This window comes from Pezoporus occidentalis, unplaced genomic scaffold, assembly GCF_034315485.1.
Source record: "Pezoporus occidentalis ecotype Australia unplaced genomic scaffold, CSIRO_AGI_Poc_V1 ctg124, whole genome shotgun sequence".
Taxonomy (NCBI): domain Eukaryota; kingdom Metazoa; phylum Chordata; class Aves; order Psittaciformes; family Psittacidae; genus Pezoporus; species Pezoporus occidentalis.
Window position 1 is genome coordinate 3797631 of NW_026913038.1, and position 24329 is coordinate 3821959.

The 24329-nt window shown below is 40.5% G+C and overlaps 1 protein-coding gene across 4 annotated transcripts in view; it reads right to left on the reverse strand.

Annotated features, from left to right (window-relative positions):
* Positions 1–580: 580 nt before the first annotated feature.
* CSNK1A1 (casein kinase 1 alpha 1) overlaps positions 581–24329 on the reverse strand; it is a 35761-nt gene continuing 12012 nt past the window's right edge. The window contains exons 3-11 of one of the 4 annotated variants that reach the window (XM_062607735.1): positions 22845–22971; positions 21074–21172; positions 18563–18646; positions 15130–15269; positions 11896–11974; positions 10823–10897; positions 9427–9533; positions 8484–8596; positions 581–3274 (exon numbers count right to left, since the gene is read on the reverse strand). In XM_062607735.1, the coding sequence (XP_062463719.1) occupies positions 3267–3274; positions 8484–8596; positions 9427–9533; positions 10823–10897; positions 11896–11974; positions 15130–15269; positions 18563–18646; positions 21074–21172; positions 22845–22971 (832 nt within the window). In that variant the 3' untranslated portion in view covers positions 581–3266. Of the gene's footprint in view, positions 3275–8442; positions 8597–9426; positions 9534–10822; positions 10898–11895; positions 11975–15129; positions 15270–18562; positions 18647–21073; positions 21173–22844; positions 22972–24329 lie in introns of those variants that run through there. The other 3 variants (XM_062607733.1, XM_062607736.1, XM_062607734.1) reach the window with 3 other exon arrangements.

Genomic DNA, 24329 nt, shown 5'->3' on the forward strand with positions numbered 1-24329 from the left:
CCAGCTTTCAGCCCAACTGCTTTCAACACAGCCAGGGCTTGAATTCATCACTTGGTCCCAGCGTCCATCACCACACAGAACAGGGGCAAGGCAGGGAGAGGAACATTACTAATGTTACCAACAAGTGATACCTACAGCAATCTGCCCCTCTTTCACAGCCTTTTATGGGAGAAAAGGCTTGCACTTGCTTTTAACAAGGAACGTCTTAAATAGGTTAAAACTAATGAACTGGTACACTGTAGGAGCACTTCACGCTCCAAATTAAGCAATCGTTTTGCAAGGTGGCCTTAGGACGCCCCTCTAGAGTTGTTATAAGGAGGTTAATAAATTGCTTTGAAACCCTGTACACAGCTTAGTAAAATGATTAAGAACCTGTTGTCACAGCCTAATGTCATTACCTGAATTCTAGCACTTTCCAGGGAGCACCAGGTTGTAGCTCTTGCCCTTTACAGCCTCTGTTATAATGATAATTACTTGTAAAGGGCCTGGAATTACTTGCAGAAGTTTCTGACTTTGCATCAGCACAGCAGGTAAGAATAAACCTCCCAACACAAACCCTTTGCAAAGCTGCAACCAGAAGTCAAGATCCACATAGTTTTTAATGCTTTCAGTTTGAAGTCTTTGTTACAAACCAAATTGATTACACAGCAAATGAGTGTTCAGTATCACAGCATCTCTTTAAGGAAGGTTGCCATCTCATGCACTGCTCAGATGCCTGCTGCAGGCTGGCTTTCTGTAAAGCAGCACAACAAGGCTGACAGTTCAAGCTCACACCTCTGTGCAGGAGTAAACTCTATTACACACCATGTCTGAAACACTAACTGGACTCCTTGTCCCTCCATAGGACAAGGCTTGCAGTTGTAACAACTACAAACAAATGCGTTTTGACACTCCGAGCACATGAACTGTTCTTACTTACAGTGCTTATCAAGGGCAGTTTTGTTTCTAAAGTTTGACAACCCTCCTCAAAGTCATGAGCAAATTTAATGGACAGAGGAAATAATTTCTTCTCCTGAAACCAAATTATTTCCTCCAACTTTCAAATATTTCATGTCAAAGCAAGAAAAGTGGTGCCAAAACAATTCCGAGCAGCCACTCTGAAAACAGCTGTCAAGAAGGCATTTCATTGATGCTTCTTCCCCTTCCACCAATGTATGTTGTCAGAGGCATTGCCTTGACAGTAGAAATCATATATAAGGACATAACATAGTATTCTAGATACCAGTTCTTAGAAACATACCAGTTTTCATATGAGGCACTGCTTGTAAAGCATCCTTATTCGCATAGGGCAATACTTGGGTCTGGAAGAACATCCTAGCCAGAACGAGCTTCTTCCACCTTCCACGTACCAGAGAGAGACTGCTCTGACTCAGAAGAGGTTTCCAAATGTGCACTGCTATCTCTGAAGCCCAGCAGACTTTTTGCTGCCCTGTACTCCCAGATTATCTATACAAATGTTTATTAGCACACAATGTTCTCCACCTAAAGTTTAACATCTTCTCAGGGCAGATCCTTCTTGTAAGGAGAGTATGCATAGTGACCGCACAGGAACACGGCCTTGATCCAGGTTACCCCTCCATGAGGGCAGAGGGTGCACAGTGTAAGTGTTGCGATCTTCGAGAAATGGTTTTCAAAAGGAAAGACCTTTTCAAACAGTAAAAAGATGAGTTGTGAGCAGGAACTCTGCTACATGCATGGAAACTGTCTAAAAAGCTAACATACAAACAACATTTACACAATAGGCATCTGGCAGCATTTTCAGACATTTTTTTAATTTATTCTGACATGCTATAAAGGAATAAATTACACTGTTAAAGAATTACCAGCAATAAAAGTATTTCTTTCTTTCAGCTGGGCTAGAATAGGAGTGAGAAGGAAGACAGCCTGGGGCAGTAACCAATGTGAACTCTGCATGGTGCGAGGCTGTCCCCGAGAACAAGAGTAAATCTGGTCATATCCACTTCACAAGAACTTGAAAGAAAATGCCTTGGTTTAAAACCATCCGAATACTCCATCCAAATTTGTTTGCTTAAAACCAGCAATCCCAGGTCAGTCCAGCCGGTGCGGGACACGGCAGCGCTCTGGGGGGGAGCTGCCCATGCCGGGTCTGCAAAAGATGCCATTTTGGTTTAAAAAGCTCCAATCTTTAGTACAGAGGGCTGGTCTCAACCAACAAGTTATAAAAATGCAAGACTGCCCCTTCCCCCTCAAGGAAAAAATACAAAATTTATTTAAAAACAAAACAAGGAAGAGTTACAACACTAAATCTAAAATGATTTAGAAAGAAATAGGACGTCTTTTGCTTAACAAATGGCCTTGCAACTTGGTTTAAAAACAGGGTAATGCAGATTTCTTCAACTGAATTAACAAGGCAAATTAAAAAACCTCATTTCCTTACAGAAAAGAGTTTTTAGTTTTTAATGAACTTGTAAACAAAAAAAAGCTCCCGCTTCAAAATAAAAACAAAATCCCAGATCATATAGATGTTTACAGTGATTACATTTATCTAAGCAACTTACATACAGGTTCAGTTGTAAGATGTTAACTAAATTTCGTGACAAATATGCTGTTTTTCCTTTTATACCAAGAACATTATAGAGTTAATGCAGAGTCCTAAAGATTATCTAGTAGTCGCTAAGTTTCTCTTAAGTCTTCACTTTAGATGCTGTTATTTCTAGCACAGGTAAGCAGGCAGAGTCTTTCATACGCTTAAAAACTGGAATCTTTGGTTACTACCATGTCAGCTGGCTTGGTATGTTGCACATAGAAGCCAACAACTTTAAGAATGTTTTAAGTGTACAACTTTCAAAACCCAGGGAGGAATAACCAGAAAAGAGTGCACAATTGTGAGCATTTACAATTATCACAACTGTTGCCGAAGACTGTTCATGCCATTCTTCCAAAACAATGAGATCTCATAAGCAGTGTAGTTCAAAGTAAAAAGGTAACAAAAATTGGCATATGCACAATTTTCTCCACTTGTGTGTCAACCATTAGTTAACTTTTCCACTTGAAAAAAATGCAATAGAAAACTGGACACCATGTTTCACTATCTCAGTAATATTCACAATTACAGCTGCTACAACTCAAAGTGCAGCATCACTGACACTGCCCAGAGCCAGTTTATACTGATAGTAAGTTCTTTACACCAAGTAAATGGTTGCCCACAGCCACTGGCAAGTGTACGTATGAACTAAAATTTCTAGGATTTGGGGAGTGACAAGTCCTGCTCCGATCTGCTCTGCTTTGTCCCATCCTTGCCATGCTCAGAAACCTGCAAGATAAACACAAGGGCAACTTACTGATACGGGATGGAAACAAGAAACAGCCTTCACAGTAGGAGAATTAATCATCAGTTATGGTCATTCAAAGGGGAAAATGCTGCTCTGTCTTAGAACGGCAGAGTTCCTGGTGTCCACTTCCAAAGCTAACCAGCATTTGCCACCACCCTTCAGCTCAAACACACACCTCTCGCTCACACCTACTACTGCACAGAACAGGCTTATGTACCAGCTGGATGCCACATTCCTCAAACAGGAATTCAGACCAACAGTTTGAAAACAAGATGTGTTATTGCCACTAGGAAGCAGGATGTAATTTCATAGGATTGTTTTCTACTTGTCTGCAGTGTCTCATGTTTATATCCTTGAATGTCAAACTGTCATCTGATTGCAGTGGTGCTTTTCAGAGAAGCAGTACAGCAGTGTCACACAGACACAAGGAAAAGGAACAGGAATAACTTACCTTACAGTAACTAGTGTTAGCTACGAGCTCACACGTACGACGCTCTGGGCAACCAGAACAGAAGTGTGAACCTTTGTCAGTGACTAGGAACCCAATATACCTTCTGTCCTTGGAAGGACAAGTGAAACAGCTCATGTGACAGGGGAGATGGGGTGTCAGGAACAATCCTTTCAACACTCAGTACTCCAAATGACAAATTCAAGACATTGTGGAAAAGGGAGAGTAAAGAAATACACACACACATCTCCAAGAACCAGTTACTGCAAGCTAAGCCAGTCTTCATGTGACTGCTTATGTACTCATTTCTACTATTCAGGTAGTAGCAGCACTGTGCTTTAAAGAGGAAAAAGGAGTCTCAACCAAAGATGACTTTGCCAAGCAAGTTTCCGTTCTGGATGCCCTCCAAAGGCACAGTGTTCTGCTGATGGATGAATTCATCTGAGCAACAGCTCTGAGCTTTTGCAAAAGAAATCTCTTCAGTGAAATACAAAGCTGACCTCAGCTATAGCTTGTGCTGTCATCCAGAGAGAAGCAAGTGCAAACAAGTCTTAAACATAGCCTCACATTCAATCAAAAAACGTATCTGGACAGTACCCAGAAGACAGCTTTAAGTCTTCCAAAATAGGCTACATGTAATTTAGAAGAGATTCAATAGCTTTGTTTGAACTGAGACTTAATGCACTGAAGGACAATTCTCTTTATCCAGCACTAGCAATTAAAAATAAAACTCCTGCACCAGAATTAGGACAGCCATTCCCACTTGGGTGCAAATTCTCACAGAAACCTCAGTGATTCCCTAGTTCCTCTGCCATAAAGTTGTCCATAACTCTTACTTGATGCATACAACTGAAAATTACACTGTTTTTCCATTTAGGGTGTTCAGTCATGAACTCTGATTCATCATTTGAAGCACTTTCTCCATCAAAGCAGCCAAAACTAAGTCAACAAAGGAAGAATGTGCTCCCAGTGTGGAAACTCCCTGCTTTAGAAGCCTGGACCTTTCAAATGAAAGCGGGATCCTGAACCTGAGGACAAAGGATTTGCTAACAAATGACTTGCTGCTGTTTGTTAGAATAGCTCAAATCCAAGTTATTATAGGCAAGAGAATGTCCGACTATGGAGCACTACAGGGAACTGGATTCAACCCACAAAATCTCTTGCAAGTCCTATTAAGACTACACAGAGATGTTCCCAAACACAGCACAGCCACAGCTGTTCAAGTGAGATGTTGACTCATTCATGTAGCACACAAGACTTTGCCAGTATGAAGAACATGCTGAGGAGTTTATGCCAGCACCTTTCTAACAAAATCTCTGCTATATACAGGACCAGCTTGAGTCTGCACATTGATGACTCCTTGTCCCCCTGGGGGAATACCCAAAACCTCAATCTCTATGCTACAAGAGAGATAATAAGGTTGCTTTATTATTATTACCACAGCTGCAGATCTGATCAGCAAGGGGAAAGTAACTATACTGCTGTACTCCAAAAGCTTCTCTACTTAAGAGGTGTTCAACCTTTTTCTCTAATAACTGCAAACAGTGAGAAGTATTTTGTTGTCAATTGGCTAAATTTCAAGAAATGAACTAATAGTCCATTCTGAGAAATACTGCCACGATCACAAGCTAATGGGGCTGCTGACAGACTTACAGAACTCAACACTGAAGGGAATTAAAAATGTCTTGCAAATGGAACCGATAGACTTTATCCCTGAGACTGACTGCTTGAGTCAGTTTTATGACTGAGGGAAGCTGACTGTAAACATTGCTACAAATCACACCTGAACTGCTGCACTGTCAAGAGATCAAGAGCTGAACTTCCCTGTGTCAGCAGAACAGCTCACTCTGTTCACATCTCCCAGGTTCAAAACCAGCTGACCTTGCTGTTACAAAAGACACTGCACACAGTTCCAGAGAGAGACAGGGAGGGGAAAAAAAAGGCCACTGACAGGACAGGCTGCCCTGGAACCACACAGAATATTCAGCCTGAACAGCCTACAGAACTCTGTGAGATGGTTTAATATGGATCCGAGACAGGAATGTTGATAAATGAGTACACTGTTCAAGCACTCAAAGTCACAGAAGTCTCTGTACTTCAAAAAAATTAAGATTTCACCACCCTGCCCAGGTGCATGCTTTCAATAGTACTTACACTTTATACAGTATACTGTAAGGATTTAACCAATACATGCACCTGTGAATTGCTATTTCCAGTACTCTTGTTAAACTGGATGTGGTTACCAGAGGGATATAATTTGATACCATGAAGCCTTTTAAGCCACTTCAGCATAGGCTTTGCTACAGCAGCTATGTAAGAATTTAACTGAACTCCGTGAAAAAAAAATGCCATGTATTTCATTAATCTTCAATGCGACAGCAACTTACACTCAGCAACTCATACAGTCTCCTGCCTGAGCTTAGCTGGTTTCAGAAAAGCTTCATTAGCAAGCAATATTCCCCACATAAAGGCATGTAGGATTTTAGAAATCTGGAATCTTTACTTTGATGAAGAGACCAAGCTAACTATTTTAGGACCTGGGAAAGTCTTCAGATGTTGGATAAGCACTACATTAACACTCTGCTGACATTACAGCTTGATCAATCCAAAGGTCACAAGCCTTTTCTTCAACATGGGGAGGAAAGAGGAGGGAGTCATTCCTCCAAAAGGCTGTTACTCCATGCAAGAGTCAATGAAATTCTGCTAGAACAGCAGCACCTTCTCTGTAGCTATAGCTATGGCCTTATTATCCAAGAAGTTGGTAAGGAACGTTTGTCAAGAAACAGAAATGGTCTGTAAGGTTCAACAGCAAGACAGCTTCCCTGTACTCATGCTTGTCAGTCAGCTGCCACTTTGCACTCTCACACTAAATTATCACTACAAGGTGGAGGCAGATAATCATAATGACCTTTTCTTCACTTAAGGTATAGCAGTTGAAAAGTGAGCCAGGAGAAAAGCACCTTAATCCTCAGGATACCTCACCAGCAAGGCAGTATTTTAAGTGCATACAACCTGCTTTTCAGGGCACTGCCCATTTACAGATCATCACCTCCTGTAAGAGCTTCACTTTGAGCACCAGCTGTTGCAAAGAGTGCGCTGTTGCTCAGATGATTTCCTCCTGCTCTAACCACCAGCCTCTCCACACCCTTACACAGGGCTGGGTTCAGCACTGGGGGTTGAACTTCAGTCAGAGCTGCTGCACTTCAGGAAGCCTGGGTGCTTAATCACTGGTTCTGTATGTACTGGGGTTTCGGCTGAGGGAACTGGTTTATGGCCCTCAATGTTGTAACACCAGCTGGCTCCAGCAGAACAGGTTGGACTTTCAATGCCACAAAGAACCTGAAATTTTAATAGTATCCTATGGAAATTTTTCTTCTTCAAGAAATCATTTCAGATGGAATCTTAGGAAGACCAGCAGGTATTTTACTGCATCTTTCTGGATGAAGTGGTGTGGTTTTGGATAGCTATTTTGACTAAAGTCACCTGATAATGTTTGAACACAGCCACAGTACATTAAAACCAATGTTCTGATTTATTGTAAACACTTGTGCATTTCTTGGACTTTCAAGTCTGCCAGGTTAGCTTCATATATTGTTTTATACATATAAAAGTGATAGTTTGCAAGAATGTACTGAAGAGCAGCAAGTACTAGCAATACCCCAGTACATAATTTAAGCCTAGCTTCTCTATTCTTACTTGAAAGACCTCATTAGCTTCAGTTTTATCCACAGCTCATCTTGAGGAATCAGTTTCATTACCAGGCTGCCTGCAATAGTCACTAGCTGTAGCAGTTTCATTCTAGCAACTTACAAGACTTAACACTGGCAGATTTACATCACAAAAAAAAAAAAACCAACACTTCTAGAAAGAATATGTAAAAAAAATAAAAATCAAGTAATTCATATGTGCCTTTTCAGAACTCAGTTTTCAATTCTTACACAATTACACCTTGAACATCTCACAACATTTCCCTTTGAAACCATAACCTGGAAACATTAAGAATAGTCAAGAAACCTGAAGCCCACCCAAGAGCATCCAGACACTTCAGAAAATTGTGACTTGGCAGTCCCCATCAGCTCAGGGTTACTCCTTGGTTTAGGCAAGGCATTTTGAGCTCACTGGTCCTCTCCTTTAACTCTGGACCAAATGTCTCAATGTAAACCCACTCGAGGAAGCCAGATCATTCACAATTTTCCGTTTCCAATGTTTGAGGTATACAGAACAGATGCAAACCCACAGCACTACACCAGCTGGAACAGAGTAGAACCCAAAGTCACTAGATCCTTGCCTAGTTAATGAGATTTACCTTTCAAGAAGTGTTAGGTCTAGGATTTTGGATTGTATTATATATTTATATATATATAAATATATATATGTGTATATATATATATAAAATAAAGATGTCACATTCCCAACACCAAGTCAGTTTCTTGTTTTTGGAAAGTGGTTAATGCGGGAGCAAAAGATGCAGTGGTTAAAATGACCCAATATCCCCAGAAGAAATGATATGAAGAACAAGGACATTTTGGTATAAAGTTAGTAGTCAAATTCTCCAAGGACGTCTTTTGGTTTTGCTTTTTTTCAATTGACAGCCAAATAATGTTTTTTTTTAACCACCTCCTTGATCTAACACTTAAATTGCCAACATTGTCCAAATTAGTGTAATTTTTTTTTCCTGTAACGTCACTTGGTTCTTGGCTACTAACCTTTCATGTTACTCTTGGATTTGTCAGTTTGCTTGCCTGTGGGGGTTTGGGCCTGCTGCCCCTGCCCACTGGAAGAGGCTGCCTGCTGTGCTGCTTTCTGCTTTAACATTGTCCAGTCGAATGTGTAGTCATATTGGTGGTTCAAGGTCCTAGAAAGAGAGTGAAATACTTTAACACATCATAGCTTCCTTACTGCTAATACCAATCCTTTGCTGAAACCCTAGAACTACAGGTTAACTCCTTTTGTAAGCTTAAAGGCTTTTGTAACTTAAAAGGATTCCTGAAGCAAGCCCAAATACCATCGAGCAGTGTTTTCATCACTGTTTACACAAAGGTCTGCATTTGTAGCAGCATTATTTCCTCACAACCCAGCTTACCTATCTGCTTGCACTGAGGCGCTCAGCTTTCCTTTCTTTTAATACACAGTTTTAAGAACTGCAAGATGATGGAATAAAAATTGCTTTGGGTTCCAGAAACCTGGAGGGCGACTCTTGGGAGATCAGTACCAGCTCTTCTTTTGACAGATGCTGTTCACTCTACAAGGCTGAATTTATGTTCTGGTTTGTCTATCAAGCTCAGCCAAACAGCACTATTCCCCTCCACTGAAATCCATCCTCTGAGTGACACTGTTAGTCCCATCACCAATCTCCAAACATATAAAGTTTCAAACCCATCTATTGAGGAGTCCATTTTTAACGCTACCTGCAACAGAACTTGAAGCATGGGCTCAAGCCTCTAGCATTAGTGGTCAGATTACGCAACACAAAACCAAGAGAATCTTTGCCTTCATGTTTAATATTTAAAGGACCTAAAAATAATTGTTCAATAGCTTTTGAACTCTGAAATGAAAATAAGTCCCAGAAGAACTCCCTACACCTCACACATACGAAGCAGCTTTCTGCAGTGCAAATACCACATAGCAGTTAGCAACTGGTAAAGCATTGACAGAACTCCTGTACTTTTCCACTTTGAGACTGACCTGAAAAGAATACGGAATAATTGCCTCAGATACATGTAATCTGGTGCCTCTTCAAAGCGCAGGCCACGACAGTAGTTCAAATACATGGCAAATTCTGCAGGGAATCCCTGTAAATCAATAGTGTTAATCAAGCCACAGCTTGCAGCAAAAAGCTTCTAACAACCCTGTAATAAGGCAAAAAGCTGTATTTCTGTCTATAATAGCAGATAATAACTGGCTGAAGATTCATAAGTGTAAATTCCACTGAGCCTATAGTTATTCATTTATACTGTATTTCAGAAAGTGGATTTGATCAGCAGGTCCCCAGGTACACATGCCTTCCCCAGAATTGTTACCTGATGCATGTTTCACAATCACAAGTTCTCTACCACCAAAACCTTTAACACACAACGTATTTAAAGCACTTTATTCACCCTAGTTAAAACTAGTTCTCATTAACTAGGTCTCTGAAATTAATTACTGTCTCTTAAAAGATTCCATTCCTTGTTTCCTTGACAATCTACTTCAGCATACTAGAAGCAAGGTCAGTTACTACTAGTAAGTGTGAAGACTTGAACCATGAAAATCTCCTTCAAAGATCTGCTTTATATATCTGTACATTGAATGCTACACTAAAGCCAACATGTAAACAGGTAATAGCATACAGCACAGTGCTGTACTGCAAGAAAATGGAATATAGCAGTTCAGCACTCTGAAAGATGCTGTCAGACTGTAAGGGTATATAAGTGTGCATGACTAGAAAGTGCAATCATCGCTGCTGCTGTTCTATGTGCAAAGACTACCACATGTTTTTGAGGGCTTTTGCTAACAAGTATGTGGCTGCCACAGTTTAAGACCCAAAAGTATACTTTGGGTCTTCAGATTTCTCCTGAACTGTGGCAGCACTGGAAAAACATTCTGGCTCTAAAGGTCATTTGGGGTCAGAATTATGACTGGAAATAAAGAACATAATATGAACAATCTTGAAGAGGCAGAACCACGTATATATACGCAAGCTATACAGCTCTACCTTGGTTTGCTTTTTATCCTGCTGAACCCAGGACAAGGGCACATGTAGAGCTTTCACTGTAGAAACTTAAATGAGCAAGCCTACCCAAGAGAGCTGGAGAGCTTCCACAGCTGACAGGCACCAAGAACTAGAATGATGGTGGCATGAACAATGCCAAGAAACAGCAACAATTGCCTGCCCTGTTACACACATTCACAGTCTTACTGGGTGGCCAAACAAGGCAACCACGACCGCCAGAGAAGTATTATTCAGCAACAAATACCGTGTGAAAATACCTAATACATTGGCTCTAGTTAAAAACAACACACCAAAACCACCACCCTCCCCCTGCCTAAAGAAAGCAAAGACGTTCCTCTTCACAGTCTGACATCATTTGGAAACTCTTACCTTACACAAAACCTCAACAGGAGTGGACATTTTCTTTTCACTAATCTTTTCATACTTTTGCTTCTTTGTTGCAGCCTGTGGAACATGCAGGTCACAATATGAGAGATATTGTGCAACAATGGATTAACAAGGACAGTAGCAAAAAAACACACCAAACAAAAAACCAAAGACAAAAATCCTTTGGTCAACCATAAGCATTTTGTGAAATCTCCAAGTCCCACACACTTACTGCAGAGAGAATGAAGGTCAATCTGGTATTAAGATTTGGACACAGTTTAATACCATTTGTCGCAGTCTAATGCCTCCATCACATGGCACAACTCGTGTAGTTCTAGCTGCTGCTTTTGTCCATTAAACAGACCAGACTTACACTTCCATTTGCCAAAGTTCTATTAATTCCCACTCAGCACCCCATTCAAGGGCTGCCTGGGTGTTAGAGCAAGCAGCCATTACGTTCATTTGCAGCTGAAGAGTTCCAGTGTTACACAAGCAGCTTGCCTGTACAGAGACCGTGCAGCTGCAACACGATTTGAGTTACACAAGTCTCACATGGAGGAAGGCAATAATTAAAACATGAAAACAAATCACTGAAGTCCAGAGAACAGAAATATTTGCCATGCTTTTACTTGGCAACCATACATGAAAACCACTCAAAACAATTCTGTTGTAGCTACGCAGTTGTGCCATAACCTGGACTGAAGGTATCACTAAAGCTAAGCTTCCTACGTAAGAGATTATTTCAATGCTCTCCACTAACAATGTAATTTTCTACTTCCCAAGGGCCTCAGCCTAAACAGGACAATAATAATTTGCAAAGATGACGTAAGCTATTGTTTAGCATAAGTTTTCAGACAGTCAAACAATACACATTTTGCCTGCTGCACGAGAAGCAGAAAGGCCCTTTTTCCTATATTCTATAAATATCATGGCCTTGGGAAAAGCCACTTTGCGTAACTGAAGCTTAACTTAATATAAAATTACCTCTCCAGAGCAACAGGAGAAAGCACCATACCCAAACATGAAAAAGAAGAGGAAAAGAGGGTGTGCAGGGCGGGGAAGGCAACTTAACATACCTTTAATCCTTGCCAAGGCAGACTGGTTCTGTTAAAGTACATCAATACATAGCCTAGAGACTCCATGTCATCCCGACGACTGGAGAAAGAGGAAGAAAACATCAATTTACACAACTGGACATTTCACACTTGATTCCAAATAGTGCAAGCATTACTTATTTTATTTAAGGAGAGAGTAATTAAGGAATAAAACCTAAGCTCTGGTGCAAAGGAAGGTCTCTAACACAGCTAAGACATCTAGGTGTTCAGGATTCCACTCGGAGGCATGTAAGTCTTCACAAGCAAGAAGTGCTCCTATTCATTTTCCAAGTAAGGCACATTCAGTAGGTACTGTGTGTGGTAAGTTTCCATCTGTAGTTACATTAGAATAATTTGGGAAACAAAAAACTTTGGAAAATACGGATGAAATATTGAATGTCTTTCCCATTTAATTATATAGCTTGGATAGAAGCTGAGGTTTACCTGTAGGAACCATAGAATGCATTGTACAAAACACATGGCATTAGCTTTAACTTAAGATTTCCCTGAACTCTGCCTCAATCTGGGACCAAAACTGAACATCCGGCTCCAAAAGGGCATAACTACTTTCTTTCTCCACTCTGTTAAAACACCCTGAATTGCTTTTGTGACTTCTAAAACAAGCAATATTTAGAAAGGTGCATGCACAAATATGAGAAGAGCCTCTGTTTTCTTCCCACAAGAAGTCTGTTTCAAGGCAGTTAAAGATTTCCACCCATAGATCTCACTGAGAATTTGCATGCAAACTCTCATCTAAAAGGCTTCAAATGTTTTCTGTACTGCATAGGCTCCAGATCCACGCTTCAGCCACATGAACACCATCTACTGAGCTACATGGCTTTGAAGGTTACTAGGCCTAGTACAGTTCACTGAAGTGGAAAAAAACACTCCATGTTTTTTTTTCCTCTTGGCAAAGCTGCCTCTTCCCAGCTCTGGTAGAATCAGGTTTTTCCTCTGACTGCCCCTCTGCAGCTGGTATCTATTTAAGAAGGGACACAAAAACAACTTGTCTTTCTCCACCCAGCCCTCTTATCAAAAGAGCTGGACACACTGCTGCTGCTTGCCACCCAGGCACATCTACAAGAAAAGCATTTAAATGGCGGCAGGAAATTCTACACACTACCCGCACAAGGGCACAAAAGGCTGAGAACAGTGTTACAAACAGTACTACAGGAGTGGGTGAGAGTAAAGCAGCTTTTAAGTGGAAACAACCTGTAAGAATCCTGTCAGATCCTGGTATGAGAAGAAAGAAACTGTAGACAATGCTTTATGTTACAGCCAACCCAATACAGGCACTACCAATCACTAGAATGGTCAGCCTGTCACCCCCTCAACTCCTGTTCCAGTTCTCCAAGCCTTTGGGGATCCAGTTCAGCTATCCCAGAAGAAAACCAGCTTGGCTCCCTAAACCAGTTCACCACTGGCTGTTCCCAGGGGTGAAGTAAAAGAAAAGACTGGTTCTCTCCTCTTGACAGCAGCTAGCTCCGAGGTCATCTCAGCTGAAACATGAAGCCACAGCCGAAAACAGAGGGATGAAAAACGATACTAAGACCACAAGCTCCAGCCTGCAAAACTTGCTAATTCTGTTAGAATTGCAGATTTTAATCATCAACAGGATTCAGTGAACCAGTATGGGGTCATAATATAAAATTACATTTTCCAAGAAGTCAGTGGTAAATTCAGAAGCTATAAAGGGATTAATAGTTTCCATCCCCCATCCAGTTCATTGCTTTAATGTTTAATTTCATGATTTTGTAGTAGGAAACATTTAGTTCTGTAAATCTGTAGTGGATATATTACTCTGGAGCATACAAAGTGATTTTCAGGACAACACTCCATCACTAAACCAAAACATGGATAACATTGTAAACAGCTTGAGAACAGGAAAACATGTTCTGTAGCAGTCCAAGCACAGCAGAAACAGCTGAAATATTCTGCCATAATCTTCAGGACTGGTTTCTCTTTATTACAGGAATATATTATTTGTTTGCCTCACCACTGACTTCATCTAGACAATGTAATGGCTCTTAATATGCACCAAGCTACATGTTAGAATTCCCAGTACCAGCAGAGATGGTACAAGACCTCCAACTAAATTCAAAAGCATCATCCCTTGCAGCTCTTCCCCTTCACACAGCTATTCCCTTACAAGAACAGCTTGGGTTCTATGCAATGTACTGACCTCAGAAATGACAAATGTTATTTGCCTTACTTGTCCCATGTCAAATGGGCTTAAATAATGACACTGACAGATAACAAAAAAACACTTAAGGGAACTTGAGGAAATTAAAGCAAAAAGGAAACATGAAGCATTTTAAAAGCACCATGTATTTGTTAAGTTACATGTTCTTTTGAAGCTGACCACTAGAAATTCAGTCCTTCTCATCTTGATTAAACTGAAGGACAGAAGGACAGACATTCATGGCAGCTTTAACTATGTCTAACTGACCTCAGCACCATGTGACAAAGCCACGCTATTACACTTGTACAATAGCTAGGCATATAGGTAAGGAAAAAAGGCATCGCTTCATGTCTTAAGAGTACCTAACTATACTTCCAATCAATCTGAATTGCTATCTCCACTGGATTGCTCCTAGGGCACTGAAGTAGCAGTATGCTTTTGATCCAGATGATTAAAATATGCTTGTTGATTAAGCAAAGCTCAAGCACATAAATATATATATACACACACACATACAAAGCCATTGTGACTGTGTATACCAGAAACCAAAATACAATGTGAGTGAAGTAGAAGATCTTTAAGTCTTGCTTGCAGGCAAAAGGACAAACAACAGTTGAAAGGAGAATGAAAACACAGGACACAAACACCAGCTTTAGAATACTCCTGGCTACAGAGCTGCACCTCAAGCCAATCAGCAGTGGCATCAACAGGTACCAACACAGCCAGGAAAGTGCACCACTTTATTTGTGAAGGTCCTCTCACAGATCCACATGAAAGTATAGTTTATCCTTTAACAAAAAGGATAACTGTATGCAGAGCACCCACCTCATGCCTGCAATACTTAGTCTCGTCAATAAGAGAGTTAGATACTTGGATTGTTTTTCCCTACCCTTACACAGACAGCCAAAAAGAAAACCACTTGCAAAGGGATATATATACTTCTTCATATAACATTAGTTCAGACACTTCAGAAGCTTACAAATATGATCATCTTACAGCCTTCAAAAGCACAGCAGTAATATCCTTGAACTCACCTCTGCTCAATGCCAAGATGTGCATTGATACTGGCATATCGAGCTGTGCCAGTGAGATTTTTGTCTTCTCTGTATGGTATGTGTTGCCTTGTCCTGTTGTCCCGGTACTTTTTGGCCAAACCAAAGTCAATAAGGAATAACTTAAAGAAAAATGAAAATAGATTATATTCCTATACAATGCAAGGAATCCCCAACCTCTTTCACTAGGCCTTAGTAACATTTTAAGACATCCACACAATGTAACAGCCTACAGTTACAGAGGAAGCAAAGTAACAGTGCAGTGTCACAACTAGCTTTAACTAGCCAGTTAAAACAACTTCATAGTAAATGAGTTCAAGCTTTTTCTCAGTCCAGTGGGATAGATTAGACTGTGCTACTCAGCATCTGTATCTTAGATCTACAACTATTTGAAGTTTGCTATTTTGTAATTTGTATCACATTAGCTCAATAACTACAGTGCACAATTTAGGAAGGAAACTAGTATGTGCAAAAGCACACTTCACAAAACCCCATTCATGCTAGAGCAGTTTACATATACAGAGAGTTAATGGCAGCTCAGCAGCTTAATGCAATGAATGCACATCCTGTATTCTTCTCCAGGTTTCAAAGAGCACTGGCCATTCTGCAGAGCATAAGGCCAAAACCTTCAACAGCAAACAAGACATCTTGCTTTCAATCATATGCTCATATTAAGACTACCAGAACGCTATCACAGCAGCATGACGCACTTGCTAATGACATTAATACAGGCAGGAAGCTAGAGCCTAGTATCTGGAATCCAATTTTAGTCTGTAATAACCAAGCTTGCCCAATGGTTTGATATTTAACAACAACTGAGTGCGTGTGTTGTTATTAGTGTGTAACAGCCAGCCTATCTACAAAGGTTAATGCAGACTGTAACTTCTTGTGACAAGATTTCAGGACTAGACAAAAAAAACCTGAGGCAGAAGTATGTAAGGAACACTTCAAATTCTAGCAATCAGGCTGAGCTCCCAATTCCGACACTGGATTAATGCTACAGGATCGGGCTAGAACTCCTACAGATTAACAGTGAAAAAGTAAAGGGTGGGGGAAGGCTGGATGGAAAGATGACAAAAGGGTCAAGAAATTCCCAGTAAAAACCTAATCATCTTAAAGGTGATTCCAGAACAGAAGAGGCGGTTTTAAATGCAAACAAGCACTGGAGATTGATATGCAGGTACATCTGCATCCAGAACTGGAACAAAGGGTCACTCTGACACACCGAAATGCTGTGAATTGTAAAGCGACACTCAATGTGTATCAAAGACACTGAAAGACTGAAAGTTTTTGAATTCCATGAAAGGTACATCCTGGAATGCTGGTTAAAGATTTTCTAACTATAATAGCCTCAATGAGAGAAACAAAGCTAAAAACCTCTTAAACTACCAACATCAGAGCAGAAAACCTTGAGTTGAAATCTTGCCATGATTTACATTCAGCCACAAAGCACATTTGCTGTTCTGGCGAAGGTCACCCTGAAAGCCCAGAATGCTTAGAGCAAGAGCATGTAAATCCAAGTTTTTATATCAACTACACTGGTCAGTTAACTGAGGGTCTTGGTAGCTGTGTCAGTGCAACAAAGACATTAGAGGCAGTTACTCATGTATGGATGGACATGTTCTCCAGCTACCAAGCAATGAACTAGGTTGATACTGAACTCCTAATGCAGATAATACAAAGCTCCTATTCAATTACTGTACTGCAAATGCAATTCTCCTAGAAGCAAAGGCTGAGCTCAAATGCAATCCCTTCTTTTCTGATTAAGGCTTTCTAACCCAGTGACAGCCTCTGATGCATGGTTTGCAACAGTTACTTTTGCAGGGCCTCTGCCCCTTATTTTAAGCAAAATACTGTGAGCCTTGAGAATGGAAAACCAAATGCATACCAGTCGGAATATTTTCCCTGCATATTTAGCTATGAACTCTTTAAACAAGTCAAAGCCTTCATGTGCTTTCTGTCATCCTGGTGATCTTGCAGTTAATCGTATGAAGTGATAAAGTCACAGCTCATGAATCAAAATAGTTAACACTGGAAGTGTGCCTCATAGACAAGTAACTGGTGTCCAGCCCCGCTTAGCACAGTAATGGTAAGACTACTTTCTCCAAATAACTTATAAATGATGCTCTGCCTCTTCCCTAGCTTCTACAAGCTCTTAATATTAGAGCTGAACAAGGAAATTCTGTATTTTCTCAAGAGGCATGGGCAGAACCCCTAAGAAGAGAAGAATCAATTCAGCAACCAGACCTGTTTTACACCAGTCAAGTAACTGGATATTATTTACAGCACTGATTTTACTGGGGAAGTTTACTCTGTTCCCTTGCTTGGGGCCATTCTGTACTTCCCATTCACGACGAGCGGAAGGCAAAGCAGCAAGTCCATCTTGCAAAGAATTAAGTTGGAAGACACAGCTTGAGCTGGATGAGCACAGAATGTACTGATGCCAGCCAGCAGGAACACAGACGTATTCCCACAGATAACCTCATACCACCTTAATTCTGTTTGTTGCACAATCAGCAGGAAACTGGAGAAGTAGGGCAAGATATCTGCCAAGAGCAACTAGAGAAGTAGATCAAAGTCTCTGCCTCGACTGATAAGAAAGTTTCAGAGGCAGACAACAGAAGCCTGTCAGCTTGCCTACAGCAGCGAGCTGCCTGGGATTTAATACATGAAGGCTATCACTGCAGAAAGCTATGGACCGATTCTATGGCCAAACTCCTGAGCTATGATTCATACTCAGCAATTTCCAGCTGTCCTGCTACAAACTGGCATATGGCTTCATTCCTCTCCAATTTATCTTCTCTTAGAGAGTCAGGAGTAGTACATTTAGCACTACAAGATAAACTCATGCTTCTCCATGACAGAGCCTATCCGAGTAATTTCATTTTATAAGCACAATGGATGAAAACAGGAGTCCTCATTACACATTTGGAAAGATTTTGAACAAAAACTGCAAGGGAAGGAGTCTGGCTGAAGCAGTAAAAGAACTTCACATGCATTCAAAGGCATTGCAGGAGCCCTACAGGAAGGCAAGCAGACAGCCCTACACAGAAGCCCCACTATTTCACTAGGGTGGCACATCTGTCCTTCAACACACTCAACAGATTGCCTTCGAGTTTTAAAGGACAAAAATACAATCATTTCTGCATGTGAAACCAAGCACATACATTTAGCCTTTTTTAATATCCAGTTTAGAAATAATTCCACCATTTAAACAAGCGCCACAGGGAAACATCTTAGTAATGTTACATGTTTGCCAAGTATGTCTGAATAATGCCAACATAAGAGGTGCTTTTGCAAGGTCTACATTCTCCAGGAAATAAAAAAAAAGAAACAAAACAAACCAAAAAAAAAACAAAACAAAAATAAAGCACATGAATTTGGGGTTGAGGTTGGAATAGGAGACAGTTCAGACCTGGTTTAATCCTGAGAAAGATGGGTCCTGAGAAGTACTAACAGTCATGCTTCTTTTCCTCTTCCCCACTGGAGATTCTAAACACTGAACAAACAATAGAGGGTGGCAGTGCATCAAACAGTATTGCTTACATTGCAACAATGGCCGGCGCAGACAGGCAACACCGAGGCGTTTGAGAAAGAACAGGGTAGCCAAATGCCATCCTTCTTCCACCAAGCACTGTAGTTTGCAAAAAAACCAGCTATGTTCACATTGAATTTTTAGGGATTTTTTTTTGTTTTCTTTTTTTTTTCCAAGGAGAAAATTTGGAAGATGTGACAAGGTCAATTTGAACTGTGAGCTGCTCCAACATGGCACTGCCTTGACCAGGGATAGCAATGGTGACATTTGGCTGTATTAAAAAAGGAAATTGGAAGTTTTGCTTACAAAAGCAGCCTTTTGTTCCACAAACTGCCCTTCCCCCATGGAAAATGTAAATCTTCAGTAAGGAAGAGGTAGAAGGCATTTAGTCACCTTAAAGTTTACTTTCATAAGCATGCAGGGCTGATTTCTAACAGAGCTAAAGATTCGTCTTTTAAAGGTGGGAGCAAAATTTCTCCCAATCACTCAATTCAAATTTGGAATTAAAAAAAAATATAAAAAATCTTTTTTTTTTTTTTTTTAGAAAAATATAACTGGCAGGAAGCTACTGGAACAAGATTACCATGCTGCTCTAGTCCTGCTGGATGGTTTGCTTTAAACTGGGTATAGTCAGCTCTAAAAAATCCCAGACTACACTTACTTACAACAAAGAAACAAGGTAAATACTGTATGGTGGCAAGTGCTCCCTACATAAAGCACTTGGTTCCAAACTGAAGCAACCCATTCCTCAGTTTGCTCATGTAAATCTATCAAGAACTATGTCCCAGATCTCTAAAACCCTGCAACAGTAAGGCAAGCCTATGCCTACACACTGTTCACCTCCAAATCACTGTGTGGCTCCCCAGCTAGGCTACTAATGGGAAAACGATATAATGGTTTACAGGCAATTTTGCTTTTCATTTCAGTTGATGCAAATCTAATGTGTTCCTCCACTAAAGTAAGCACAGCAGCAATTTCTAGGCCATTAATCCACATCAAGATGAACCAGAGTGCAGCAATGCCAACCTAGCATGACTGTGCAGAAGTCTGGAAAAACGGCCCAAAACAACTGGAAATCAGAAACTAAAACTAGAACAAAAAAATAAAAATCAAAGTTTTCAATTTATCCTCTAAGTCATGCCAGAAAATTCAGGAGTGTAACTGCTCAACACAGCAGAGAAAAATAGAGCTCTACAGAGTGAAAGTATGAAACTTGGGAACAAGCAAAAGTTTAACAGCAACAGGATTACATAAAAAATGCCTTTCAGCTGGACTTACAAGCTTTTCCAACAATGGTTGGATCTAAACATTCAGTGCACTGCACCTCTTCAGACAAGAGCTGTTATCTCATGTTAATCAAGTTTTCCCCTTCTAATGTTCATGGCCCTGAAGTTGGCATTCATACAGGCAAACAAAGGTAAACATTTTAAATACTAGTAGTGCCTAAAGAGATGAGACATTCTCAAATGGCATATAAAGAAGATAAGTGGGAATCTTGCTTCCAATAAACAGCTTGATCACATACATTTGTCCTGAAGTTAATTTCTATTAAGTAGCATGCTTAATGCATTGCCAATGCTGCCTGTCTGCCCGAGCTCAACATACAAATTGCAGGATTAAGCATATTTCACTCAAGAGAACTACAAATAAAATTAAAGTTTTCTTCTATATAAGGTTTTCAACAGGAAACATGCACTTCTGACTACATTTACCCATCCAAACAAGTGCAACCTCAGGCCACCCCCCTCCCCTGCGGTTTTTTCCTCCCCCCACAGAGTACATTGAGAGCAGTTTTTGTTGTATAACATATTCAGGTACTATACAACTTAACAGTTTTTCATCAACATATTTGCATAATTTCATTGATTATAAAGGCAATTTATCTATATATTGGCTATTAGTTGTATCTGATGACTGAAGAGTTCTCTTTACCAGTCTGTCATTGCAAGATTTAATGCACTGATGACTGGAAGGTCAGGAACTCCCACATTGGTGTGAATTCTTTCCATCCCAGGAAGTCAGCCCCAAAGCCAAAGGTAAGTTTTGACTTTATCATTGAGGAGAAAAATGCTTGTTATAACAGTTATCTCAATAATGAATCTCCATCACTGAGAGAAAAGTAGTTAAATATTCTCTAGGGTTAGTTTATCATCTTGTTGCAAGATTATTTCCAGGCTTGCAATCAAGTGCATCTGACAGGGTGGGTCAGAGACATGCGTATGCCACTGCATTTGGAAGCAGACACTGAGAAATCCAAGTTCTCATGTCAAGAATATGGTTTTAGCATCTAAAATATCAAATTTAGCAATGAGTTTTAAAAAGGTTGTGCAGCTTGAATCAAGTAACATGCCATTCCCTTTGGATCTTTACAACAAAGAGCATTAGACTAACCTTATTACAGTGACGCCCAATACCCATTAGGAAGTTATCTGGTTTAATGTCTCTGTGTATAAAATTCTTTGTGTGCACATATTCAATTCTACTGATCATCTGTAAATAAAACAAAACAGCAACAAGAGAACAGGTAAGGTTTCAATGAGAACAATACAATTCACTTAAGCCTGCAATGAAAGCATGAATTTTTAGCGTTACCTTCCTCTGCAACTTATGTATTTGCTTAATGAAAACCAAGTCTTGTTTTTATGCTGTTCAAATAAATGGGAGGTGGGGGGGAGGTGGGTTCTATATTAAAACTCCATAATATTTGTCAGGAAATAGCAGATTAAATACCTGAAACTACTTCCCAGACATTCTAGTTCATGTTCCAGCTATAGTGACCCATTAAAGAGTAACTTCTCTTACTTCAAACAAAGGTCTTCTATACCTACAATAAGACAATTTTAAAGCTCTTTCCCTCCCCCCGTCCCAGTTACTCATTCATCTGGTTATTCATTCATCCATCATCAAGCATCACTTTTCCAGGTAACAGTTTTCACAGCGCAAGCAAGTACTTGATTGTGGCCCATAGTGTCATATCTAGGCTGATCCAGGAGTGCCAGCAATGAAGACTCAAAGAAACTCTGGCAAATCTGCATCATCATAAGCAGTCACGCAGCTTCCTGCGCATGAGATCACAGCACAGGCATTAACATGGTGCGGCTTTCCAGCCGCTACAACACCCCTCACACAGTCCACAGTGAGCTGAACTGTTACACCACCATACCCTTGACAGCTCACCATGCCCTAAAAGCCAGTTCTGCGTAGAGATACTATACATCCCATCTATGTGGGGGTGATGACAACTAATTAGTGTTTTATCACCCAAAAGAACACTGCATAAAAACTAGAGGTTCCCTGGAGACGTTCTAATACCAAGACTCCAGGGTGTTAGAGCAGGCAAAGGGCTTTCTAAAGACCGTGTACCACTCAAGGCATTGGAGAACAAGGACAGCTGACCCTGACTCCATACAGATGCTGTGAACTTCTTTGGCCAAGAGCCTGGGATTCTACGAGCACCTGGCTAAGTGACAATTTGGTACTAACATCAGTTATGAAATATTAGATGAAATTTAAACCACCACTGAAAATTCAATGGCTGTCCATTTCAAATACTCTTATGTACTCACATGACCAAGTTGAAAAAGTATCAATTGCTAGAGAAAGACTTAACAGATCTCAATTTTACAGGCCCTGATTAAGTTTGAGGTAGAGTGGTATCTCAACTAACAGCTTTAAGAACTGCCTTTAAGCACCACAACAACCAAACCAGTATTCATTAGCTTATGGTCTGGTACCAGAAGTTACAGAAGGTTGTGAGTGCACAGTGAGATTCAGTAAGAACCCACATGCTTCTATGCTGCCCACCAGGTTTCCACTGAAACAGATCAACCATAACTGAAGACTGTTTCGGACCTTATATCACCATCCCCATGGTTGATCCTGGCTGATACATGGCTGACCTGTGCTAGTCTTGACACTTTATTAAAGTTGCACTTGTTAGATCGGCAGCATCAAGGAGGTGGTATCTGTGCTGCTATGTTCCCATGCTGCCCATGCTCGTTTTGTATACCACAGCCAGTCACCATTACTTCACTCCTATGTGGGTCAAGTCTTCACTTGGCTATATACAACACTAACATGTTATTTAACCTTTTTAAGAATTACCATGTTGCAGAAAATACTTTAGGGTTTTTAAGTTCCTCACAGCAAGCTCTGTACATACCTGGTCTGCTAACATAAGTACTGTTTTCATCGTAAACCTGCGAGAACAGAAGTTGAATAGGTCTTCAAGGCTGGGACCAAGAAGATCCATAACTAGAACATTGTAGTCCTTTTCCTGACCATACCACCTGCAATGAAGAAAAAGAGAATTAGCAGGAACACTAAAGCAGCCCAGGATACCATTAACCCTCTTTGCTGCAAGGGCACATTGCTGACTAATGTTGAATCTTGAGTGCTAACTAAAAATTAAGGCTTGTAGAACTGTATTTTTCCTGGAAACAAAGTCTGAGAACAAAACAGGACACACAAATTGGCAAGTGTGAGCATATTTCGTTTTCCCTGAAGAGCACTACACTTCAGGGGCAACTGAAATACCAAACACCAAAATCAAAATGCAATCAAAACAGAAGCCATTACACCTCATTATTGACATGTGTGTACAAAGTCTGAGCCGAAACTCATTGCAGGACTCCTTATTCTCCCATCAGTTTCCTGCATTATTTAACTCCACATCCTTCAAGCTTTGTTTTCAGGTGACTTCTCTGCAACAGACTAAAGCAGCTCATGCAGTTAACTCTTCATTCATTCATCCAAATTTAACAAATGGCAACCAAGTTCCGGTGTCCTTTTAAGTAGGAGATAAGGACTTTTCAAGGGGTTTTCAACACTCCAACTGGAAAAACAGTGTCACAAAAGCAAAAATACAAATGTAGCAAAATATAAACTGCAGCCAGGCGTGATATCCACCCTGAAGTGTCTGATGTATCAATTCAGTGCAAAAAACTTCAATGTTACCAATGCTGTGAGGACAAGCAGGCAGCCTCACACATGTTCTTCCTTTCAGTCCATGCCTAGCATTTCCACGATAGCACTGTTTTATATTATCTGCAACTGCAGATAGTATTTCACCACCTAAACTACCCCTGATAAGCCCTGGAGCCACAGCCTTGACTTCTGCATATTTCAGATGTGAATTTCCATACTTTGGCCACTGAAAGACATAACCTGAATATTATTCTCTATGGTCCTTCCATACATTCCAGATACCTACAGTTAAACATTTTTTCACATGCACCTCTCGCTTATGAAGCTGCGCTGAATTCTAATAGTTTGTTGTAAAGATTCAACATCTCAATCAGAAGGGTACATTTTGCCTTTCCCAGGCACCCAGTCCTAGTACCAGCAGTCAGGGGTAACGCACTGACCAACTCTTCTCCTGGAGGAGTCCTGAAGTGCCAACAACAGGGGTGCAGAAAAGATACAACAAGATTAGACCCCATAATAAGAGCATGCAGATAAAAAAAATACCAAGTCTCAGCTCAAACACAGTGGTAGCTGGGGCTTAGAGATGTGTATAGACATTTTATTTCCACTTTAGGCAATGACTCCAGGAGGCTAATACACGGTTGTCTGGAAAATAGTTACACTAAAAAAGCCAACAAATTCCTCGGTACTCACAGGATTCCAAGCTTTGCCAGGGTAGTAG